This window comes from Serpula lacrymans, assembly GCF_000218685.1.
Source record: "Serpula lacrymans var. lacrymans S7.9 unplaced genomic scaffold SERLAscaffold_8, whole genome shotgun sequence".
Taxonomy (NCBI): Eukaryota; Fungi; Basidiomycota; class Agaricomycetes; order Boletales; family Serpulaceae; genus Serpula; species Serpula lacrymans.
In genome coordinates, this window is record NW_006763297.1 from 1293002 (window position 1) to 1317420 (window position 24419).

General features: G+C 46.9%; 7 protein-coding genes across 7 annotated transcripts; 3 read left to right on the forward strand and 4 right to left on the reverse strand.

Annotated features, from left to right (window-relative positions):
* Positions 1-1166: 1166 nt before the first annotated feature.
* On the reverse strand, positions 1167-3047 carry SERLADRAFT_470101 (uncharacterized protein; the record flags this gene model as incomplete). Its single annotated transcript, XM_007319467.1, has 7 exons — positions 1167-1675; positions 1737-1847; positions 1925-1995; positions 2059-2244; positions 2315-2486; positions 2652-2872; positions 2943-3047. 6 exons carry the CDS (start codon positions 2834-2836, stop codon positions 1393-1395), a joined length of 1008 nt encoding a protein of 335 aa, XP_007319529.1.
* Positions 3048-3560: 513 nt separating this feature from the next.
* On the reverse strand, positions 3561-5630 carry SERLADRAFT_409045 (uncharacterized protein; the record flags this gene model as incomplete). Its single annotated transcript, XM_007319468.1, has 3 exons — positions 3561-5047; positions 5102-5254; positions 5309-5630. The coding sequence occupies 3 exons, from the start codon at positions 5628-5630 to the stop codon at positions 3561-3563; spliced, it is 1962 nt and encodes a 653-aa protein (XP_007319530.1).
* Positions 5631-6893: 1263 nt separating this feature from the next.
* SERLADRAFT_470108 (uncharacterized protein) lies at positions 6894-9917 on the forward strand (the record flags this gene model as incomplete). Its single annotated transcript, XM_007319469.1, has 19 exons — positions 6894-6951; positions 7001-7128; positions 7189-7283; positions 7337-7428; positions 7489-7706; positions 7766-7850; positions 7920-8014; positions 8071-8077; positions 8138-8241; positions 8308-8336; positions 8389-8492; positions 8547-9015; positions 9096-9146; positions 9208-9280; positions 9342-9503; positions 9560-9572; positions 9637-9667; positions 9727-9768; positions 9834-9917. The coding sequence occupies 11 exons, from the start codon at positions 7058-7060 to the stop codon at positions 8652-8654; spliced, it is 1008 nt and encodes a 335-aa protein (XP_007319531.1).
* A 164-nt stretch (positions 9918-10081) lies between these two features.
* Positions 10082-10606, reverse strand: SERLADRAFT_392217 (uncharacterized protein; the record flags this gene model as incomplete). Its single annotated transcript, XM_007319470.1, has 4 exons — positions 10082-10099; positions 10168-10190; positions 10266-10426; positions 10495-10606. Coding segments are annotated over 4 exons (241 nt in total), but the record flags the coding sequence as incomplete, so codon positions are not given.
* A 516-nt stretch (positions 10607-11122) lies between these two features.
* On the reverse strand, positions 11123-12881 carry SERLADRAFT_439077 (uncharacterized protein; the record flags this gene model as incomplete). The annotated part of the gene is made up of 11 exons (XM_007319471.1): positions 11123-11356; positions 11437-11487; positions 11549-11621; positions 11683-11844; positions 11897-11909; positions 11975-12109; positions 12168-12272; positions 12329-12411; positions 12483-12505; positions 12562-12716; positions 12773-12881. The coding sequence occupies 11 exons, from the start codon at positions 12879-12881 to the stop codon at positions 11123-11125; spliced, it is 1143 nt and encodes a 380-aa protein (XP_007319533.1).
* A 4166-nt stretch (positions 12882-17047) lies between these two features.
* On the forward strand, positions 17048-18541 carry SERLADRAFT_392223 (uncharacterized protein; the record flags this gene model as incomplete). Its single annotated transcript, XM_007319472.1, has 2 exons — positions 17048-17800; positions 17860-18541. Coding segments are annotated over 2 exons (1147 nt in total), but the record flags the coding sequence as incomplete, so codon positions are not given.
* A 2487-nt stretch (positions 18542-21028) lies between these two features.
* On the forward strand, positions 21029-22087 carry SERLADRAFT_439079 (uncharacterized protein; the record flags this gene model as incomplete). The annotated part of the gene is made up of 3 exons (XM_007319473.1): positions 21029-21225; positions 21291-21737; positions 21790-22087. 3 exons carry the CDS (start codon positions 21029-21031, stop codon positions 22085-22087), a joined length of 942 nt encoding a protein of 313 aa, XP_007319535.1.
* Positions 22088-24419: the final 2332 nt, after the last annotated feature.

Here is a 24419-nt window from a genome sequence, read left to right on the forward strand (position 1 = left end):
GTTTATAGAGCTTTGTAGGTATGTCTAATGAATTTGAAGAGCAGATATGGGGAATGGAGCGAAAGAAAGGGCAGGAATATTTATATGGAACTGAAGGCGGGGCTACACAAAACAACACAAGACACGGTTAGACACCGGACTGCATATCATCCCGCGCTGCTAATACCCGCTCTCTCATCTCCATGATCCGTGAAAGGCGCTGCTTAACAGCGTACCTCGTCCATTATTCTATGTCTTAATATACTCATCTGTACCATACAAAATGTCGCATTCGGCGCACTTTCTACTATCACATATGCACCTAATACTGGCCACCAACACAAAAAGGTGAGATTGAAATTCAAGTTGGCTGAAAAGAATTTTCGGCCTCTATGAACAAACTTGGAAAACACAGCAACAGTCCGTAACGTCCGAATGCCTGGCCAGAGTCATCCTGTGAAATATTGGGGTAGCAATCCACCGTCATCTGTGCTAATTATTCGCGATAATAATGTTAGTTGCAGTCTAAGCTGTTCGGGTAATTAGCCTGAACAGTTCCCGTTGCGGTGAGTTCTTTCCTTCAACTATCAGGTACTACAGCGGTCCTCGGTAATACTCATGTCATGCCATTCCAAGTAACGAGATACCTGCCATCTTTGAAACGTCAGCACTGCACGCATATGCCTCAAGTTAGCTCTGGCGATGAAAGATACGAATGTGCCACGAACGTGAACCGGGTCTCGCCCGTCGAGTTCTGGCTAAGATCCGAGCGCATTCCCTCCTCGCACTGGTCCGCTAGCTAAGCGGGCGCGTGAATGTGAACCCGTGTTGTGATGGAATCCATGTCTCGATATTCCGACTCATGCAACGAATGAAAAAGAGTAATTTTATATCACTCGTGGTGTTCGTTTCCTCATCGAACCCTGCCAATATAGGGACGCATATGTAAAACATTTCGAGGCGTGTCCCTTCAAGCGTATTTACGCGACACTAGTCAATCAGGTGCGTCCCCGTTCGTCAGGTGTTCAGCTTCAAACGTGTATTGGCGGATTCGCAGAGTTCTGTTGACGTTGCCTTGGGGTTAGTTGACGTTTTACAACTCTAGACGTTTTACCCCACAATTACCCCAGATTGCAGTGTCTTCGGGTAATAACACTGATCGTAGCAAGTTCCGTCAAGCACGGTGAGGCACCACATCAGTCTAGGTCCCATACTGTCCCCATATGCAGCTGTCAATATCGTAGCAAAATGCACTGCAATCTATCATTGAATCGTCCGAGACACTACTATTGGCTCGTTGGGCGCGACTACTACTCACGACAATAAGCAAAGGGAAAATAAAGAAACAAATTTTCACGACATGCTCAAGTACACTTCTCTTTCTAACTCCCCCAATACAATTACCATTATAACTTATTCAAGGGCAGCCAATCCGTCCCTGAGGTATTCTTCAAACAACGCCTTCCAGTTTTTGTGCCATCGGCTGAGCGCTGGCCTTCCTTCCGCGACGTCGGCCGCAGACCACATAATGCGTAATTGGTCTACTTCCTTTCGCGTGTCGTTGTCGGGGCATATAATGTAAAAGTCACCGGAGCGTACACGGTCGAGCATGTATAACACTGTCTCTTCAGCAGACCATGCACCCGCGGGCTTCTCGGAACTACGAGCAGTCATGCCAGTGAAGGTCCACCCAGGGCTTTGGAATAGTACCGAGTCAATTGAACTGAAACAGCGAGTAAACTAACAAGAGGACTCACACGAAGAGATGAGCCGTGAGATTCTTGGAAGACTGGTTGCGCAGCTCGTGTGCCAGTCCTTCAGTCAAACTCTTGACGGCCGCTTTAGAAGCATTGTACCCGGCATTTCCACTGTGATAAAAGGGGTCAGAGCCAAAAGGTTAACCAATAGCTAACAGGGTAGGGCTGCATAAAAACACAATACGTACGGAGGGTTGGTGATACCCTGCTTGGACCCGGTGTTGATGACCATCCCTGGGTTCTCTTGATGAAGCATCGACTGTAAAGCCAAGCAAGTGTCATCACTATGCTAATCTGATAATGCGATGACTGAGGAGCTTACGGGGACAAATGTCTGCTGCACGTTGACCACTCTGCAGCGAATAGTCAGACGACCGAACAAAGCCGAAGACAAAATGACAACAGCATACCCAAAGACGTTCACGTCAAAGATCTTTCGCCAGTTATCGAGCCCTGTCCAGGAGGTGCTTTCCGGACCTATGCCGGCATTGTTAAGGAGAACAGCGACCTACGCGGGCGAGATAATCAGACGCAGACGCAGATCAGATAACGAACCACCAATAGCGATTGCAACTCACCTCGCCCCACGCTTCGTAGACCTTATCACGCAAGCGCACTACATCTTCAAGCTTGGACACATCAGTGGGGATGATGAGGACGTTCGCGTCACCGACAATCTTTGCGACCGCCTTGCCTGTGTCTGAGAGGAGATCTGGGGAGGTGTCCGCCAACGCGATCTTGAGTCCCAGTCTGCGAACATGGGTTCAAGGAGAACCGCAATAGCGACAAATGGTCACAAAAAAAAGATACAAACACGACAGTGATCATCGGTCAGATCAGCACCACACCAGCAGAACAGAACACCCTCGTAAGTGTTTCCGCGGGTGAGTGTGAAAAAACGACAACCGCACGCACTTTGCCAACTCTAGTGCAGCGGCTCTGCCAATACCGCTTGCAGCACCAGTTATGACGGCGACTCTCCCTGCATGAAGGACGGGATGGAGTTCTGTATCGACGGGGGACATGGCTTCTACACGATAAGAAGCACTTCCGCCAAAGATTGGTGGACGAAGAGGAGATGGGCCACGGTCGAGAGGCATATTATAAGTCTAGTGAATGAAAGGGAAGGGGATTGGCTGGTTATTATAACAGAGATCAGAACGTGACTGGTGAAGGATATTATAAGCCAAGTTATAAGCTACTGACAAGTCTAAGGCTATAAACAACGACCTGGTGCTTGGCTTGGTTCCGCTGGCGTGTAGTGTGCTGGGTGGGCTTGTAAGAATTTTTATCGGCTCAGGAAAAGATTCTGGCTTTGGGCATGGCAGTGATCCCTTTTTATATGTTTACCCAGGAGACGGCCGCGAACCAGGCGCTGAGAGAAACGGTTTCAGTTAGGCACACGGTTCATCCAAATATGACGTCTGGTGTCTCCACCACTTTCCCGTAAAAATAAGAATCAAAATCATCTGTACAACGAAGGTGCATATTAGCCATAGAAAGGACACGGTGATCGCCTTTCTCTACAGAACATCACAATACTGCCATCATTTAGATCCTCCCTCCTCGGACACGAGGAACGATGGCAAGGGTAAAATAATTGCAGAGACAGTTATAGACATCGTACATTATATTACAGGTACAGAGAAGCATGTTCATGTAGCTAAAATCCGTCCGCAAACCTGCTAGCATACGTGCTAGATATTTTCATAGAACGATGAAAGGAGGCAAAACAGAACAAAACGACAAGAGACCAGAGTATTGAGATAGAGTTTGATTTGGCAGCGCTAAACTGCCTTTGAAAGTGATGATCATCCCTTATGATCACGAGGAGGAAGTCTCGCTGGCCCCACCAGGATTCTCCATGCCCATCTTCTTCCTCACTACCTCGAATGTCTTCAACATTTTCCTCCTCGCGCCAAGAGCGGCCACGCCCTTGCCTTCCAAAGCAGCCTCATCAAGCATTACCATGTCCTGCCACTTGTACCCCTCAAAGTTCGGCGTGTACTTGTGCAACCTCAGACTTCGCAGCCAGGCCGGGATATCATTCAGTAACGCAGGGTCGACGTCCTCCTCGTCTTTCTTTCCGCCAGCGTTGCTGCCTGCGTTGCTACCAGCAGAAGATCCCGACTTTCCGAGGCCAGGAGACCGGCCGCCACCGCCGCGATTCCTGTTATTATTATTGTTGCTGTTATTTCCGCCATTACCACCTTGCATCCCCTGCGGTAAACCCAACCAACCGGGCTGAGTGAAACCCGCCATTTGGGCAGCCAGAACCTGCTCGGGAGAGATTCCCATCGCACTCATCTGCGCCTGCATGCTAAGCATGTTCATCTGCTGAATGGGGTTCATTCCTGCCAGTAAGCTAGCATTTTGCATTCCCATGCTTAATCCAGGGCTACCCAACCCTCCCATGTTAAATCCAGCCATGCCCAAACCGTTAAGACCGTTGGGTTCGTCCCCGAACCTGTTCGGAGTGGGTAACCCCGGGCTTCGGGCTCCATTCCAAGTACCTTGCGGTTGTCCGTTAAAGTTGTTATTAGCTCCTTGACTAACGTTCCTGCGTTGCACCTGTTGTTGCTGTTGCTGTTGCTGCTGTTGTTGCTGCTGGATAAGGTTGGTGTCTACCCCACCACTACCATCTCGGCCGTTGTCAGAGTTAGGGGCTGTATTGCCTTTCGATGCACGACGGAATGACTTGGGATCAGCCATGAGTGGAACGCGAGGCGCAGCAGCCAAAGCGGACCATTCATTTAACTTGGCGGCCGCTGCATCAAGGTTCTGATTGCCATGCGCCTCCTTTCCGAACATGAGATTCTGAGGGGTATTCACCATGCTGGCCCAGCTGTCGCCCATGATAGGGGAGAGCGTGTCTGCACCCGGGTGAGGAGACCCGATAGAGCCACTGAACTCGGTACTTTTGGGCCTACTGTTAACGCTAATGTTTGGGCTGGGTACAGCGATCTCCTGAGCAGGTGAGTGAGGGTTCTGCTCTGTTACTTGGCTCAATGCAGATCCCCACGAGGAACGGCCATCTCCGCCAGTAGATGCAAGGACGGGAGCCGAAATCCTATGGGCAGCGTTGCTTGCTTTTAATTTCGCTCTCTGTTGCGCTAGCGTGGCAGCAGCATCGTTACCCCCAGATCCTATCGCAGCGGATTCGGGGGAAAGAAATGCGGACGAAGTGTCCAATGCGAGTGATTGCCTGTTAGCACTGAAGTTACGAGGCGAAGAAGGCATAGGCGACTTCAAAGCAGGAGATTTAAGACTCATTTGGGCGAGTTTCGCCTCCATCTGACTTTGCATGGAGCCTAAAATAGAATAATATTAAAATGATTTTAAGAGCAAAGAGAGCATCTACATACCACCAACAGCAGGACTCAAGAGAGCAGTCATAGGATCGGATCTTGCCATCTGTTGTAAAACTGTAATGAAAAATCTGATTTGAACTTGGGTAGAATGTTGAAGAAGACTGTATAGAGCGGCTGTGCGCTCTGCTTCAGAAAGAACTTTGAACCCTGAAGAAGAACATATTTTAAAAAGTTATCAAGCAATATAGCTAGAATACTTACACTGCTCTATCGCGCTCAATTCTTCTTTAAAGTTGACGTCCAGCGATGCGGCAGCCATATCTTCGAGAGTGGCCTCGTAATTCTGCAAATTCTCGAACCACTGGTCGATCGCATCCGATTCGGGGGTTTGGAACATGCTTGCGCTTCCAAGGAGCTCGCTGGTGGGGCGGGCACCGCTCACACCGCCTCCACCCGGACGCGGCGAGGCAGGAGAAAGAGTTTGACGGGGGCCCATGGAAGCACGCGAATTAGCGGGGGCGCGACCATTTTCTGTAGTTAAAGGGGAAGGGGAAGGACTGGAAGGAGGGCGAAGGGTTGCCATGAAAAGAGATTTAGTAGATGAAAGTTGAAAGTGGGGTGTGAGAAATTATAAGTGAAGAGTTTTTGTAGTTGAGTTCCGCTAGCGAGGTGAAGATGGAAGATAGTGCTAGACCTATGTATGGGGACAAAAGGATGAGATATAGATGATGTTCCTTATCCAGGAGGAAGCGATCTTTGGGGAGATGAGGAAAACGTGTTGATGAAAAAGAAACAGGCAGACGCAAAGCGACCTCGAGATGTGATATCTTTGGTGATGCGTCTTGGAGCCAAAGTCCTGACGTCGAGTCTGCGGACTATGCTAGAAACAAGAGCACGACAGGAATACTGCGAGTACGTCTGTTGTGTGCTGCGTTGGGTCTAGACGAGACCAGCGGAGCCTGCCGGTCTAGCAAATCGAGCCTGCTAGGCGTGTGAGACGGGCAATATGACGAGGATAGAGCCAACGACGGTGGGCACAGACGAGGAGGACGTGGGCGACGGCGAGGACGTCGAAAAGGACAGCGGCGAGGGAAAGGTGTGCGTGCTGTTGTTGTAAATGATGTCGTCTGTTTGCTTGTTGTACTTGGTTCATCCTCGGCAACTCCCGGTATCAGTGCCACCCGGCGATGCTTCCGGCGGCATTTCTGGCCCAGCCGGACCCACTGTCATCCATCATCGTTGCCCTTGGTTTCTACCCGCACAGTCTCCGTTCGCTGATGGAAGTGGATAAGTTGATATCACCAGCGCACTGAGGGCGTATCGAATCCAGAACAAATCGAATACCAAGAATGATAATTGGGGCACACTCATATCACTTTGATTGTTTCGCAGGTCCATTTACTGCTGGCGTAACGTACTTGCTCTGTTTTTAAGAACCATACATAAATAACACTTCGTGGCAGACGTCTACCCCTTGTTCGTCGTGTCATGATAAAGGTGTCACGGTAATTTGTTGAGCAACAACTCCGTCCTTGCAATCCAGTGTGCAACACAATTGATACGTGATCCATCTGACGGATAATGTTCCAGCACAGTCATGTTTTTGGCACAACCCAAAATGGTCGTGTCCTTCATCAATCCTGCACAGCAGTGATCACATCTTTCTCTCAATGAGAGTTGCACCCAATAGAAGGAGATGTAATCATTTTTACGCACCCTAGTCTACCACATTCGTACGCATGTGTCACCGGTTTTCCGTCAAACATACTCCGAATGGAAAACCACCGCCGACTACTCCGACTTTGGCGTCTACTTGACAGATATGCATGATCTCCAAATCCCTCTTGCATCTTGATGCGAAGTCTATTTCGGCTTTTGTTAAAGATTGAATATCGACCGCTCAGGTGCGTACTTGATCCTTGCTGCGTACCTATCTTACAAGCATACTTGCAGTGCAATCGATCAAGGGAAAGATGGTATGTTCCAGGTTGCGTGTTGAGGAGTATTGAAATGCAACGTTTCAACAAGATCACGCACAGCACCAAACCGACCGATCATGTATTTCAGGATATTCCTATCATGCGAGTATCATTACTATTATTATCCCAAGTTGCCTGCTCATCGTGAAACACCGATCACAGCGACCTTCAAAATGCTACAAGTGAACATTTCTCCCTAAGGCGTGCGCTAGCAAATGAAATTCGAGATGCATGTATCAACGTCGGGTTTTTCTATAGTGCGTTTTGACCTACACTGAGCGACTTTATTGAACAACCATCGCATCCTTAGTCAAGAACCACGGTATACCCGAGAATATCATTGAAGCTACACTAAGTTCAGCAAAGAATTTTTTTGATCTCCCTATCTCTGCAAAGACGGAGGTCAGTATCTACCTCGTCTCATGCTTACATTCCACAAATTTTGAATTACCATGATCTTAGCTGGACATACATAAAAGCTCCAATTTCAAAGGCTACACAGCTCTGCTCGGTGAAAACACCGACCCAGAAAACAGAGGAGATTTACATGAGGGTTTCGATATAGGTTGGGAAGCGCCGAACGGTTCACAGCTGGCTCATCGGGACGATGGAGCTATGGCAGGGAGTAATGTCTGGCCTGACGATCTACCCGGATTCCGTGAAAATTTGTTAACATACTAGTGAGTTTGAGCAACCTTTTCTCACTAGCCCCGGACTAAAGTGCACCGTCTACATGAAGTCATGCCGTCGTACGCCTTGGCCAGTCACTGTTTCCTTTATTCGCGCTCGCTTTAGACCTTCCAGAGACGTTCTTTGACGACAAGGTGACTTGGAGGTCGTGTTTATTTTACAATCTGCCTGATAAATACACCTTCTTGGATCTGTCTTATTAGACGACGAAGCCTGCTGCGATACTGCGAGTATTACACTATCCCCCACAGCCTTCTCGAGAGCTTGATCGTATCATCGGGATCGGCGCGCATACAGAGTGAGTCCCCCTTTCTTCTTACGGGAAACAGTGAGATCTCAAAGCGTCTATTTCAGCTACGAGGTAAACTATTGCCTACTCTTCATTGAAATCACACGCCTAGCATTTTTGCATCCATTTTAGTGCTTCACTATCCTGTGGCAAGATCAAGTCCAAGCGCTACAGGTTATGAATGCCGAAGGGAAATGGATTGACGCTACCCCGATACCTGGTACATTTGTCCTCAAGTGAGTAGCCCTGATTACGATCTTGGTAGTTATAAGTTGATTTGGGAGCTGATCAACTCATTCTAGTCTGGGTGATCAATTCGCTCGTTGGACCAGTGCGTGTAGCGTGGCCTTGACAGTGCTCGACCTCACATATTATTGTTGCAGACGATGTGTTCAAATCTACAGTTCATCGCGCAATCAACGCTTCGGGCACCGAACGATACTCCATCCCGCTTTTCTTTGGGTCGGATTATGATGTAAAGCTCGAGGTATCCGTATTGTTTGCATGATCTCTACTTTCTCGACTGATTCTCGTGATGTAGCCCATTCAAAGTTGTGTTTCCACAGAGAACCCGCCGAAATACGAAGTTGTGACCGCTGGAGAGTATGTGAAGTCGCGTTTGGAAGCTTCATTCAACCACTCGAAATGAAAGGATAGGTCAAGGCATATCTCAGCTCGATCCCATAAATTTGACTCTGGTGACACGTTTACCCCTCATAAACTGATCTCGTATCAAAGTCGAATACATCTATTCGTACAACATTTGTTATTTCACTTCACTCTTGAGCAACCAATATAACACTCTTCCCAGTATTCGTTCCTTTCTGGACAGCCAATATCGCTTCCCCAGCACGTTCCAGCCCTTGTGTGATGTCTTCCTTATACTTGATCTCGCCACTCGCAAGCTTCCTAGGAATCTCCTCATAGAAAGCGGCGCTGTATTTCTCACGTAACATCGTCACGATAAATCCGTATATTTTGAGTGATTTGACAATGATTTGATAGGTGTTCTGTGTGTGTAAACAAGGAAGTTAGCAATGCATTTGATAACGGTGTTTCAATGAAGTCCCGAGTTTGAAAGTAATTTCACCTTGATAGGGTATGGTTGAGCGCCATTGTATTCCGAGATCATGCCACATTCCTGTTGGAGCAATGATATTAGGATAATGAAACTCTACATTGCTCTCATATGAATGACTTACGATCAGTCGTGCCCCAACCGAAGCTGCATTTATAGCCGCTTCAAAAGTTGCTCCTCCGACGTTATCCCAGTATCTGATTAGAACCAACGCATCAACAAAAAATGAAGGATTATAGGATGATGGGAAGGACGAACACATCAATGGGTCCCTCTTTCTCCAAAACCTCGACAGTGCTGGTCGTCTTGTAATTGAAAGCCACATCTGCCCCCAGTTCTTTCATGAACTTGACCTTCTCGTCTGAACCCGCGGACGCAATGACTTTGAGTCCGTCAATCTTTGCTAGTTGAATGACGAGTCTGACATGAGACTTTGTTAGCCGTTCAGTGTACAAACCTCATGTTCGTTTGCTTACGATCCAACAGGGCCTAAAGTTGAGAGAAAAGAGAAGGTAAATTTGAATACCGCTAGTTGACATACTAGCCTGCTCACCTCCACCCGTAGTCACAAATACTGTTTCGCCCTTCAGTCAAAGGTGAGCACCTATGTAAAAATAACGGCAGGAAGAGACCACAGGCTTACCTTCTTCGCGCTGGCATATTCCTTCCAAGCATCATATGCTGTTTCTCCTGGAATTAACGTAAGCTTAATGGATCGACTCTCATCCCCATTCGGCGTTGATCCATGACTTACCAGGCATGCCTGCTGCACCAACGTACACAGACCATGGTAGCTTCTCTTTGTTCTTCAAAATCAAAAAATCTTCTGCGTTATATTTGATGGAGTATTCTGCAAAATCTGTACCATGACATGACATCGCCCCGATGATTTAATTTGGATCCCCTTTGGAGACGAGAAAACTTCAGACTAACCATACAATCCATAGAGATGATCGCCTGCTTTAAAAGTAGCATTTTCAGAGCGCACCACGATCCCGACGCCATAGTTTACCAATCTTTAAGATGGAAATCACATGTCCGTCCAAGTTCAGAAGGATTAAGAGTGGCAAGAAGCCAAACTCACGGTTTCCCCCGTTCAAATGCGGGCTATCCACGCGGTTATAACATGACATATCAGAATCGACTGGCCTGCTACTATCATCAACAAAGCGAAGCGCTTACTATGTAACTAGGCAAAGACGAATCTCGCATTCTGCCTCTCAGATAAGGATCAATAGACAATACAAGCGTCTTGAGCAAAAAACCGCCATTCAAGGGGACATTGTCCAGGTCTATTTTCTCGCTGACATCATAAACAGTGGTTTGGCCGGGGATGGGATAACCTGGACACCCGTTACGAGTGCTAGTATGAGATCCTTGCTTGCAGCAGTAGTACGAAATAGCACAATACCATCTGGTACTTCATTGAATAGGAGACGAGCGTTCTTTGTGGGAGCCATTTCTGTGGTGTCAAAATACTACAACGAGCTATGAACGATGGAGGTAGTGGTTCAGAGAGGGATACGGAGTCATCAAGAGAATTCCCATCGACGCCTATAAATATGCAAGAAATATTAGTAGGCCGGGGTGCTTGGTAAACATGATTCTTACCAATAATCGAGCTTATTCAACTCTAACAATGATTAATACGTTGATGACGACAGAAAGGTGAGCTGTATCACTGTCATAATGTCATTTGTGAACGCTACTGTGCATATTCAATAGTCCCCCTTATCGGACCAATGACGGACGACAAACTTGGAACTCGAAGTTGATATCTTTGCTAACTTAAGAGGTCGTGAATATCATGATGATGGACTCGGTTTCAATCATTCAAGTTCAAGTTCACGTGACCTATCACCATGTATAAACAACAACTCATAGCAGACGCCTACCCCTTATTTGTCGCGTCATGATCTAAGTATCACTGGCAGTTAATGGAAAAAATAATCAATTTGATTCCATCCTTGAGACTCGGTGCTTGTATGCAACAATACAATGTGTGATCTCGTACAACACTTGCCGTGGCACCGTGTCACTCACTCTTGGGCAACCAATATAACCTTCTTCCCAGTATTCGTTCCCTTCAGGACAGCCAATATCGCTTCCCCAGCACCTTCCAACCCTTGTGTGACGTCTTCCGTATACTTGATCTCGCCACTCGCAAGCTTCTTAGGAACCTCCTCATAGAAAGCGGCGACGTATTTCTCAAGCAATGTTGACACTGTGAATCCGTAAACTTTGAGTGATTTGGGAATAATGTAGAAGAGGTTCTGCGTGGATAGTAAGCAATGGTTTTGGTGAGTGTGCATCAATTTCCTGACTATTATGATCCCGAGTATGAGGAACTCACCTTGACATGGTATGGCACATTGTTGTTGTAATCAGAGCTCATGCCGCATTCCTGGTGGAGCATTGGTATTAAGGCAATGAAATTATGTATCGTTCTCGTATAAATGACTTACGATCAGTCGTGCCCCGGTCGACGCTGCATTTATAGCTGCTTCAAGTGTTTCTCCCCCGACATTGTCCCAGTAACTGTTTAGAGCCAACGCGTCAACAAAAAAGGAATGATTCAAAGGTAATGAGGGCAACGAACATATCAATCGGTCCCTCTTTCTTCAATACATCGGCAACAGGGGTGGTCTTGTAATTGAAAGCCACATCTGCTCCAATTTCTTTCATGAACTTGACCTTCTCGTCTGAGCCGGCGCTCGCAATGACATTGAGTCCATCAGCCTTTGCTAGTTGAATGACGAACCTGCGGTAATGTTTTGTTAGTGAGTCTGCATACAAAGTCTATGTTGGCTTACGATCCGACAGGGCCTAAAGATGAGAAGGGGGAGAAGAAGATTAAATTTGAATATCGTCATTTGACATGGTCTGCTTACCTCCACCTGTGGTCACAAATACTGTTTCGCCTTCAGTCAAAGGTGAGCACCTATGTGAAAAGATGGGAGGTAGAGACAACAGGCTTACTTTCTTCGCATCAGCATATTCCTTCCAAGCAGTATATGCTGTTTGTCCTGGAATCAAGGCATGTTTAATTGATCAACACCTATTTGGCATCCGCGGATGACTCACCAGGCATGCCTGCTATGCCGACGTACACAGACCATGGTAATTTCTCTTCGTTCTTGAGGACTTTGAAACCCTGCATGTTGGGCTTGACAGAGTATTCTGCAAAATCTATCATCACAATGATATAGCTTGAATTCCATTTAGAGTTGATAATACACACTGACCCAAATATCCATAGATATGGTCGCCTGCTTTGACAGTAGCATCTTCAGAGCGTACAACGATTCCCACTCCATGAGATATCACTCTTCAAGATGCAATCCCATGTCCGTCCTAGATCAGAAACAAAGGAGAGTCGTAACAAAAAGTCGAACTCACGGTTTCCCCAGTTTGTAAGCGAGCTATACATCTGATCAGCTTGACTGTCATGCCATCATTAGTAGAAACAAAAGCTTACCGGATACGACGATACATCCCGCATTCTACCCCTGATATAAGGGTCAATAGACAATACGAGCGTTTTGAGCAGAAAACCGCCATGCAAGGGGACATTGTCGAGGTCGATTTTCTCGCTGTCGTCGTAAACGGTAGTTTGACCAGGTACGGGATAACCTGGATTCCCAATACGAATATGAGATCATTGCGTGGTGGACGAAATCGCACAATACCTTGTGGCACTGCATTAAATAGGAGACGACCGTTCTTTATAGGAGCCATTTCAGGAGTTTGAAGCGAGACGATGAGTGATAGAGACAATGATCGATATGGGTCCGACATCAGTGTAATGCCTCTATAAATGAAAGATTAGTAGGCGCCTGCCAGTGGAGTGCTTGGTAAACACTTTGCATAATTCTTACTAGTAATGAGCTCATTCGACCCCAATACAAGCTGATGCAACGTTGATGTCTCATCCACGATGACTTGCATATTTTTTTAGAGAGATAATGACTGTCATAACAGTCATTTGGATGCCGCATCACATAAATCAAGTAGTCACCTGTATTGACGTCAACATGAATGTCCTAGTTACGCACAGCCATGTACGCACTTTTGACTTTTACACTGATATCGACCGTAAATTGGGGACACTACAGTAGATGAAGACTGGAGAATGAAGTAGAACCATAAATATCAAAGTCCGCCGTCGCATCTGTACGCACTTTTGACTTCAAGTTATTGTAGACGTCTATTCTGCCACTTGTTTGTCTGATATCTCGCTGATGGGTATCCGAGTCATCAACGTGGCCTTCCAGTTTCGATTGGACAAGATTGGGCGTCAAGTGGTGGATAAATCAAGGTTCGGTGTTTAGCGGCCTGTAGCCACATCTGTGCACGCCATATATACTAGAGTATCTTCGCCCCCTCGCAGCCCTCGCGAAGTATCACCAGTAGGTCGCGAGATGAGTGTTCTGGAGTCCTCACATGCTGGTGATGTTGATGTCAAGAGCATGGTGGCGCGATCTCATTCTGTCGACGCTCGCAATGCTCAATTCAACCAAGTGCATGGTGATGACGGTTATCAAGTCAACAATGAGACCCATGGCCCTCAAATGAATCAACAATCAAACTCTGCCGACACTCGCTATGATAGATTCTTTGACAACGACATTCACGACCGTGGCTATGAAACCAACAACGAAAACCGTGGCCCTCATACGAATCAACCATCTGACTCTGTCGACGCTCGCTATGGTAAATTCAACGAAGTCTATGGAAATGGTTATCAAATCAACAACGACGTCCATAACTATCAAACAAATCAAACAACGATCAACCACTATACTCAAGATAACGGTATGATATATCTTCCCCGGCCTAAATGTAGTCTAATATAGCACAGTCGATAGTTTGGCTACCTTGAAAGAACTCCAGGAATTCGCAAACTGGCTGTCCCCTCTGAATTTTCGCCAAAGGCAGAGCGAAGTTCGTGAGACTTGGCGAGAAGGAACGGGAGGATGGGTGCTCGATGATGAGAGGTTCAAAGAGTGGCAGAGGGGAGATGTGAAAACGCTTTGGTGCCCTGGGATTCGTAAGTACACTATTATAATTGTGGTCTAAATTCTCCTTTCCCTATTATTCCGAATCAACTAGCGGGTGCTGGGAAGACCGTTCTTGCGTAAGTCTAGCCGCAAATCAATTAGATCCATTCTAAGCAGCTATCACATACATTTTTACTAGGTCATACATCATCAACCACCTCGAGAAGGACAAAAAGGACAAGGTGGCTGTGGTCTACGCTTATTGCAGCTATAATGATCGTTCAAGGCAAACTGCTTGTAACCTTGTTGCAAGCCTATTGAAACAGCTTGTACAAGACTTCCCCCTAACATTCGGGCGCATCAAAGATAAATTCAAACGCCATCGAGAACAAGACTTCCGTCCAACTTTATCCGAGGTTTGTGACGCGTTAAGGAACGAAATTAAACAATTCTCCCAGGTCTTCATCGTCGTCGACGCTTTAGATGAAGTTACCGAGGATCACGACACTCGTTCCGAGACGGTGCATTGTCTGCAATCTCTGAAAGGTAGTTTTCTAGTGACTTCTCGTGACATGTCATCGGTCGAGGCAGCGCTTCATGAAGCTCTTCGCATGGATATTCGTGCGCATGCAGACGATGTACGCAACTATATCACCGACCGCATTCACTTACAGACACAATTGGACGGGCTGTTAGGTGACGCGTTGAGAAGAGAAGTCATTGAGCGGCTGACAAAAGAGAGTCAGGGCATGTGAGTACCCCATAAAGCTAGTTTTATTCTTACAAGAACCAGATTTTGACATACTATTTAAGGTTTTTGCTATCTCGTCTACATGTGGATCTACTAGCACACAAACTTACTCGCAATGAGGTCCGACGCGCTCTTGATAATCTCCCCAAGGAGGTGGGAAGTGCTTATGATGAAACCATGAAACGGATAGATGAAGGCCGACATAGAGAACTAGCCAAGGCAGTTATGACGTGGATTGTTTTTGCCTCCAGAGCACTGTTTTTCATGGAGCTCCAGGAAGCTCTAGCCCTTTCAACTGGTCTGCGTAAGATCAGCGCTGATGATCTGATGGCGAAAGCGATCATAATGGACGCCTGCGCTGGCTTACTTGTCGTTGATGGGGATGTGTGTCGTTTGGTCCGTAAGTAGTCTGGTGCATGATTGAAACATTATTGCTTGAATCCGTTTCTATCAGATTACTCTGTTCAGGAATATCTCGTCAAACGTGGAGATTGGGCTTTCCCGGACCCCCAAGCGCAAATTGTTAAAATATGTTTCAACGCTCTCTCCATGTTTTCACCGAAAGAAGTACATCCCGGAGATGTTTCCCACAGTAAAGAGTTCGTTGCTTATGCTCGACAAAATTGGGGCCACCACACACGGAATATCGAGGAGACAATTCCGACGGTGATCCGCGAGTTTTTAGGTCACGACAAGAATGTTGAGAATGCCCTACAACCCATGTATGGTCCAGAATCTCGCTACTTTGACGGGGGTTCAGCATTACATTTGTGTGCCTACTTCGGTCTTTATCTGACTATCGATTACTTGTTGGGGAAAGGCGTTGTTGTCGATAGCAGAGACAACAAGAATAGAACACCGCTGTACGTTGCCGCAAGAGGAGGTTATGCCACAGTGGTGAAGCTACTGCTTGATCGAGGTCATGGCATCAATTTAAGGAATTATTATGATGCCACAGCACTTAGTACCGCAACTGCGAATGGGAGAATAGAGGTCGTTAAAGTGCTATTGGCAGAGCATGACGTACAAACCGATCCGAAGAATATGTATGGTTCAACACCGCTCTTGCTAGCAGCTAGGGAAGGATATGTGGAGGTTGTCAAGCTGTTGTTGGCAAGGGATGAAGTGGAGGTGAACTCGAAGGATAATGGCGGTTGGACGCCGCTCATGCAAGCAACTTCGGGAGGGCACGTGGAAATCGTCAAGCTGCTGTTGGCAAAGGACGAAGTAAAAGTGAACTCAAAAAATAATGACGGTTGGACATCAATCATGCACGCAGCCTACAGTGGTCATGTGGAGATCGTCAAGCAGCTGCTGGCAAGGAGCAAAGTGGATGTGGATGTAAAGAACAATGATGGTTGGACACCGTTGTCGGTAGCAGTTCGCCATGGGCAAGTGGAGATCGTCAAGTTGCTGTTGGCAAGGAACAAAGTGGATGTGGATGCAAGGAACAATCACGGTTGGACACCACTCTCGCAAGCAGCCTCTCATGGGCATGTGGAAAGTATCAAGCTGCTGTTGGCGAGGGGCGATGTGGATGTAGATGCAAAGAACAATGATGGTTGGACACCGCTCTCGGTAGCAGCTCGCCATGGGCAAGTAGAGGTCGTCAAGCTGCTATTGGCAAGGAACGAAGTGGATGCGAATGCAAAGGACAATCATGGCTGGACACCACTCTCACAAGCAGCCTACAATGGGCATGTGGAGACCGTCAAGCTGATTCTGGCAAGAGACGAAGTGGATGTGGATGCAAAGAACAACGACGGTTGGACACCGTTCATGCAAGCAGCTTTGGGGGGACATGTAGAGACCGTCAAGCTGCTGTTGACAAGGGATGAGGTGGATATGGATGCAAAGAACAATGACGGTTGGACACCGCTCTCAGGGGCAGCTAACAATGGGCACCTGGAGATTGTCAAGCTGCTGTTGGCAAGGGACGAGGTTGACGTGAACTCAAAGGGTAAAAGCAACTGGACACCGCTCTCGAGAGCGGCTTGCCAGGGGCATGTGGAGATCGTCAAGTTACTATTAGCAAGGAAGGAAGTGGACGTGGAATCAAGGGACAATGAGGGTTGGACACCGCTTTTGGGAGCAACTTACCAGGGACACGTGGAGATTGTTAGGCTGCTGTTGGCGAGGGGCGGAGTGGATGTGAACTCGAAGCAAATTGACGGTCAGACGTCGCTCGCTTTGGCAGCTAACAGGGGGCATGTGGAGATCGTCAAACTGCTGTTGGCAAGAGATGGAGTTGGTATGGACTCAAGGGAGGATGATGGTTGGACGCCGCTCACGCAAGCAGCTTGGTCAGGACACGTGGAGATAATCAAGCTTCTGCTGGAGAGGGATGAGGTTGATGTGAACTCAAAGGACAATGACGGTCGGACGCCATTCTGGTATGCCGCTCAAGAGGGACGGGTGGAGGTTGTAAGGCTAATGTTGGCCATTTATGGTGTGGATGGCGACTCGCAGGACCACGAAGGTTGGACGCCGCTCTCACGTGCAGCGCACCAAGGGAATGCCGAAGTTGTCGAGTTATTATTGGCGAGGCACGATGTAGACTCGCACAAGAATTGTGATTCCACTCCACTCACTCTTACAGATAATCAAGGGAAAGCACAGTCCCCACTCTCCGAGACATGCATGCCACTGGCTTTCTCGCTCCGACTTCCATACCGCAAAGAATTAGCCCGTTTGCTTGTCAAGAATTTTGTAAACTTCAACATCAACTGGAAAGATCAGAGTGGTTTTACACCTCTATGGATAGCGACCTGGCATGGTGATGAAAAGACGGTGGAATTTCTATTGACTTGCGGCAGGGTTGACGTGAACATGTTTCCGACGGAGAGCAGTGTCCCGCCATTGTGGGCTGCAGCATACCGTGCTTTTAGCGAAATGGACGAGATCTTGGACACGAGTTCTTCCATCTATCAAGGTGTGAATAGCAATGACATAAACGGTGGAAAGAGGTGGGCTCCGACGACTGTGATGTTACCAGTAGTTTTCTAACTGATGATATTTATTACAGCAACGACCTTCAGAGCGTTAAAAATGCCAGTCTCCAGCAAGGGAATGAGGCAGTATTGCGACTACTGCTTGAAAGATCTGATGTTGATGTGAACTGGAAAAACAAGAACGGGGAAACACTACTTTCCGTAGCAGCGAAAAATGGATCCAAATCTCTCGTAAAAAAGCTGCTTTCTAGACATGACATCGACGCAAACTTGCAAGATAATAAAGGAGACTCACCGATGCACCATGCAGTACATTTTGGGCATAAGGAGGTGGCCGCTTTACTTGAGGCACGGGATGACGTTGTACCCAATTTGAAAAACGTTTTGGGTCAAACCCCCTGCAGCGTCGTGTCACAGGACAGTGATGAACAGAAACTGCTGGATGCTTGTACACAAGAGGCAATGGTGGAGCTTCTTCCTGTTCAAGCCAGCATTCCCGTTGACTCAGACGTTGACAATGGATCAATGCCTTTGATGCTTCCGGCAGTGAAGCCGATTGAACAGCAACCCCCCAAGGCGAGTCATGAGAATGAAGTGACAGCACTAGTTGAAGGTCCGAAGGAGCTTGTGTCAAGATGCAAGATGATCCGGAAGATACGTCAGGGACTGGTTAAACTACCTTGGATGAAATGATGCCAGAAACCACGAAATAATACACTGAAATGATGTGTGAATATTAATAATAGCATGGCCCTCCGGGCAGACCTGGTCCCACACAGGTGTGTTACATTACCAGCCTATCATACAGATCGATTCCCCAAGTACTACATCATTGAAGTATGTGGTTTTACAGAATCATTTGTGTTATATTGAGTGGCATAGTGTACTACCATAAGGAAACGACGGAGGCTACACATGTTGTCAGTGAAAGACAAGTAGAAAAGTGGCATGGAAATATTAGTACTAAGTCAAATGTAGGAACCATGTCCCTTGCAGCCATTAATGATTGATCACACACTTTTGACTGAGTAGTAGCAATGACACTGGCACAGCAAAGATACATGTAGATGTAGGTGCTATCCATCCAAATGGACACTAAGAAAGTGCAGCACATTCTTCACCTTTAAACACCAATAAAAAGATTCTTAAGAGTACCACTGTCTCAAACAAGCTTGTAATTTCCCCTTCAACATCTTGTTCAGATTTGCAAACAATATGTCAACAACACAACCTAATTACAGCCAGTACTCAGACACAACCCAGGATGAGGCGATTCTCAGGTTGTGAACTGTCAAGTTATACAAAATAATATAAGTTTAACTGGCTTGCTAAAGCTAAGACATTTAAACATGTGGTGCAAACTTTCTGTATGAGTGGCTGCACATATTTGTAATCAAGGAATTGGTGAAGTTCTATGTATGATTGTTATAATCTAACACAGGTGAAGTAGAGAAATCAACATGTAGCAGTATACATAGAAGCATACCAAAAGTCAGGCGACACCAAGCCGCCCAAAGAAAAAACAAACAAGTACAAATTGGAAATTGGTCCTAAACAAGTTGTGACAAGGAATGTGATGGATTGAACCTGGTCACTGTGGGACTAGGAATAGAGGTACACTCGCTACCAAGAAGCTTGTCCACCAAAGAGCTCTCTACCCTAACCCCGTTCAAATATGTCCACTGGAGTCCGGCCCTGCAAAACTAATTTTGGGTCTCAAGAGTTTCACCCTTAAGGGGGATACTGTCATATGCATGCCACAGGCCATGGTTTCTGGACTTCCAAAAAGTCAGAGATCCTCAAGTCCAAACTCCCAAATCTTCGATATCCTTGGAATTACACTCCCCATGATCTGCCACTTAGTATAGCCCTGTACCCCACCCCCACATGGTACTATGGATACCTGCTCTGATACTCCTGCACCGGACTTTTAGTCCGACATACATGTTCTTCGCACATTATTCCTCATAGACTCTGTAATTTAGACCTTATGGTACACTCCCCTCACATACAATTTCCCCTTGCTAGAAAATTGGAACTCTGTACCTACATTATGAGTTACTCCTTACAACCTCCAATCCCTCTAATAGTATATAAGCCATAGCTCCTGTACTCTGTTCCTGCAGTTCAAATATCAACTAGTTCCTCCCACCTTTATTCAAGTCTCCTTCTAAGTTTTCTGGTCCTTCTCTAAAGGACCTTTACTCCACCCCACTCCACCTTTTAATTTCTACTCTCACCTGTTCACTCCGTGGAGTTAGGGACTAAGGTCCACGGAAGGGTCTAGCGCACAAGCTAAGCCAACTCCCTGTTACGATAACACAATTTTCGGACCTTTCCTTCTTTTTCATTCTCCGCTTTAACCTTGTACACTTTAGCTTTTACACAGGGTGCCACGCAGCACTTCCCCTTTTGTTCAAACTCCTCTTTCTCGCGCCGCATTGCCTTCTTCTCATTTTAGATACAACTCTCTCACACAGTGAAGCTGGTCATGCGGGCTAGGCCCCATGACATCATCAGCCACTGACTTTATCAACTGTACAGTACATAAGTACAAACACTCTGTATTAGTATATATACCCCAATAAATCCAGGAGACCCCCTAGCGAGTCCTCCTATTGTATACCAACAAACTCTCTGCAGCTTAAGGGGTAACCACTCCATCAACATCTTCTTTATAGTGTGTTCTTGTGTGCGCCAGAGTAACTAACTCTTGGTTGTTACATTAGGACTCGCTCCTCTACTCTCTCACACGTTGTGCAAAAAGTTTCACTGGGCACCTGGACTCCAGGGTGAAGGAGATTTGGTTATTGGTTGGGAATATCCCACATAGCAGATAGGTGCGCTCTTCGCGACGGCCTTGTAGTGCTTTGGGAGAAGAACCAAAACCTTTGATACGCGGCCCCCAGCGTTAAGGGGAGTACTTAGCTCAGCAGTCGGTGTGGAACCACTGTTGATTAGAATTAAAATACAAAACTTTACTTTCTCTTTCCTCTGACCAAGCCGGGCACTTGCCTCCGCCAGTTGGAGAAGGGTTGACAGCTTAACAAGCGAACCACCCCCTGACAACCGTTCGGACCAGGGTTTAATACTATAACTGTTATATAAATTTTCAAAATACTATAGTGTGGGTAGTCGGAGATTGAGATCCGATACTCAGCTGGGAAGAGGTAGATCCGCAGATAGCAAGCGGGGACCCCCAGTTACCTTTTTTTTATTACTTTACAAAGAGAACAAGTCGACATGTCATTGCAACCAGATATCAATGCCCTGCTGCACAACATGCGTGCGCAGATTCAGGCGTTGACCACTCAACTCGCCGAGCTGCAGGCAAATCCCCCTGCGGCAAACCCCTCGGTAGAGAAAAAGTTCAACAAGAAAGTCGAAGTCGTCGCTGACCCTGGCACCTCCAAAGGAGACAGAGCACGATTTGCCAAATGGTGGATCAAACTCCAGATTTGGGTTTAGGCAAACTGGGACGCATTTGCCGATGACTTTGAGGTAGCCACTGCGGTGCTATCTCGACTAAAGGACCTGTGGCAGGTCGATACACCCAAGTAAGGCTTCAGGAGTGCTACACCGCGGGAGTGTGGCCCACCTGGGACAATCTCAAAGTAGAGATCAAAAAATATTTCAAACTGCAAGCTGAGCGTGACTGGGCGTGTCAGCAAATCTGTTCCTTCAAACAAGGCAACATGAGGACAGATGATTTTGTAACCCGGTTCCTGGCCCTCTCCATCCAAGGGGGTCTTGGTAATGACCATGCAGTAGAGCTGCTGGAATGCAATGTGAACCCCCACATTGCAGAACAGCTTTATCTGCAGGATATGAGAAACGAGAACCTCTCTCAAGCAGCAGAGGAGGTTCCAAAAATAGGTAGGGCCATAGAGCTCTACAAAATGCACCAAGGTGGCGAGACCACCAAAAACAACCAATCCCAGAGGCGCCCTGGGTCATCAAACCATCATAATCACTCTCACGGGTTCAAGCCGTTCGGGCTGCAGCCAGGATAGGGTGCCCCTATGGATATTGGCGCGGTCCAAGGCGGACAGATGCACAGATTCAAGGGCAACTGTTACAACTGTGGCCAAGAGGGACACATGTCCCGAGATTGCAGAAACGGGGTGCAGGCCGCTCAACAAAAAAATTAATCAAGGGCGCCAGGTGCGCCAATTAGAAACCAAAAAACCGAACGATCGGCTCAGCTCTTTGGCCGGTCGTTCATACAACAAAATCTGGGCCTTTTTCTATGACCAACAGGTCAATGAGATGAAGGCTCAGGGAAAAGAGTTCGGAGCTTAGGTCACTTGGGTGCCTTTGCTCCTATGAACAACGAAGTAAACCACAACAAGGTGGCCCCTGCTCCGGGGTGTTGCACAAGCAATAAAGGAAAGACAGGGATGGCTCCCCAATTTGTAAATAGATTTCTAAATTTGTTATCTGAAGTATGTACTTGTATGAAGCATTGTGACTGTAATATTTATAATACTACCACTGCACCAGTGTCTCCCTTGGAGCGTGGCCCCGGCGAGACAAACAATAGGGTGCTTGATTCTGGTAAAAATAAAATAGAAAAACATGTAACTTTCGATACCTCTTCTTCTTCGTTGGAGCCACCCTTTCCCAAAATCCCAAGGCGTGTGTTGATGCGCACATATTTATTCCAAAAGGAGATCTGTTTAGACATTGGTGTGGAAAACCTTGCCCGGGGCATAGTACACCCAACCAGTGCGCTGCTTGATTCAGGCGCTAACGGAATCTTCATAGATCAGGCCTGGGCAGAGCAAATTGGACTCCCCCTTGTAAAATTAGATGTATCTATTCCCGTTTATAACGTTGACGGTATGCTGAACGCGGGTGGCTGCATCATGCACAAATGTTCTTTTGTGGTCGAATACCAAGGACACAGAGAACGAGTCACCGCCGAAGCTACCCAACTAGGGAAGATTAATTTAATCTTGGGCTGGACCTGGCTATTTAAACACAATCCTGAGATCGACTGGCAGACAGGGGTTGTCACATTGTCACGTTGCCCTCAAGAGTGTGTAAACTTGGGTAAACCAAATCATGTCCGTTGTCATGCACCAAAGTTGATTGGTAGCATGGACAGGTGTCAATAACGAAGCGAATATTCAAAAAGACTCGCCTTTGCGCCACACAGGCACAGTGCCACGTGGAATAGTAATTAATATTGCCCTTTTTGAACTTGTGGCTGATCAGCACCACCTCTATTAGGCAATCCAGTCACGCTCACCTTTGCTTTTCCATCCGGTACTTTCCGCATTTCGGCATTTCGGCAAATTTTCGCGTCGCCACTGGCTACACATTGCATTGCGCCCTCGCTTTTGTCGTTTCCCTTACTCCCCTTCCTTTGCCTAGCCCCACCATGGGCCCCTTCCTCTCCTTTTTATTCTCACCCGACGGTCGTTTCTGGGTCCCCATTTTAGTTCACCTCCTCGTCACCTCCACCCTCCTCCTCCTCATCTTCTTTGCACCCCCACCATTTCTGATGTCACCACTTCCTATCCGCTTCCGTCGCCGATCCGTTGACTACCACGTGCCACTGCTGATATCAGCAAAGCCCCGGCGGCCGGTCCAAATAGGGCAACAGGTCCATCTTCATGACGTCGATCTGCCATCATATACTATCAAAACATCGGTCGCTCGTCTTGCCTGGTTGGAGCGTGGGTGGGTAGTTTTTGAGCTGGAGAAGGTTCATCCCCTTGCGTCGCCCATGTTCATCGCTGTCCCATTCACTTGGGTACACTTATCATTTGTCCATCGTCTTTGCTACAGCTACACCTATCACACGCTGCCTGGGACTCACTTGTTCCAAGTTGGAACTACTCCTCTCCCTCCCTCGTTTGATCAGGTGGTCCAACACAACCAGTCCATTGGTAAGGCCATGGAACTGTCAGATTTGGACTAGGTGGTGGACCGGTGGCTCCAGTTTCTTTTTTTCAGCAGAACATTCATTTACAGTGCGATTATTTTTGATTTTTGAATCATTTTTATGGACACATATTTTTTAGAATGCCTGACTGACAATAAAGGAACTGTGTTGATACTGATAGTGTTTTGCCTTGCCCTTTTTTTTTTACTGCATCTTCCCATGACATCATGATTTTCCTGCTCTCTTTTTGCTATTGGACTTTACTTTATGGCTGTACAAACCTGTGACATTACTCACAGCATTCATTGTTCTATCCCTTTCTTTTCTTTTTTTGACAATCTTATCCTGTACTACCTATGCAGGATTCGTCAGCATACATTCCTTCCTTCATGTTCTTTCTCATTCTTTTTGCACAGCTATACTGTGCATAGCCTACTTTTCTTTTACTATATAAACCCCTGTATTTTACCTTGTAAAAAAACAAGAACTCCAATCCAGACTTCTTCTCTACTCTCAAGTTCACTACTCTGCTACTTTGTGATCCAGTGTGGTCACAACACTTCCCACTTCTACCACTGTTAACTGCTGTCATCATCACTTCCCACTTTTGAAGTCCTTGTCATCCCTCTCGATTAGAGTGCTTCTGAGCACTACAGTTTGTGCGTCACGAGTCTGCTATCACTGGGAACTTTGTCATATAGCTGTCTCATGTTACTAGGGCTACGATTAGCAAGGTATGAG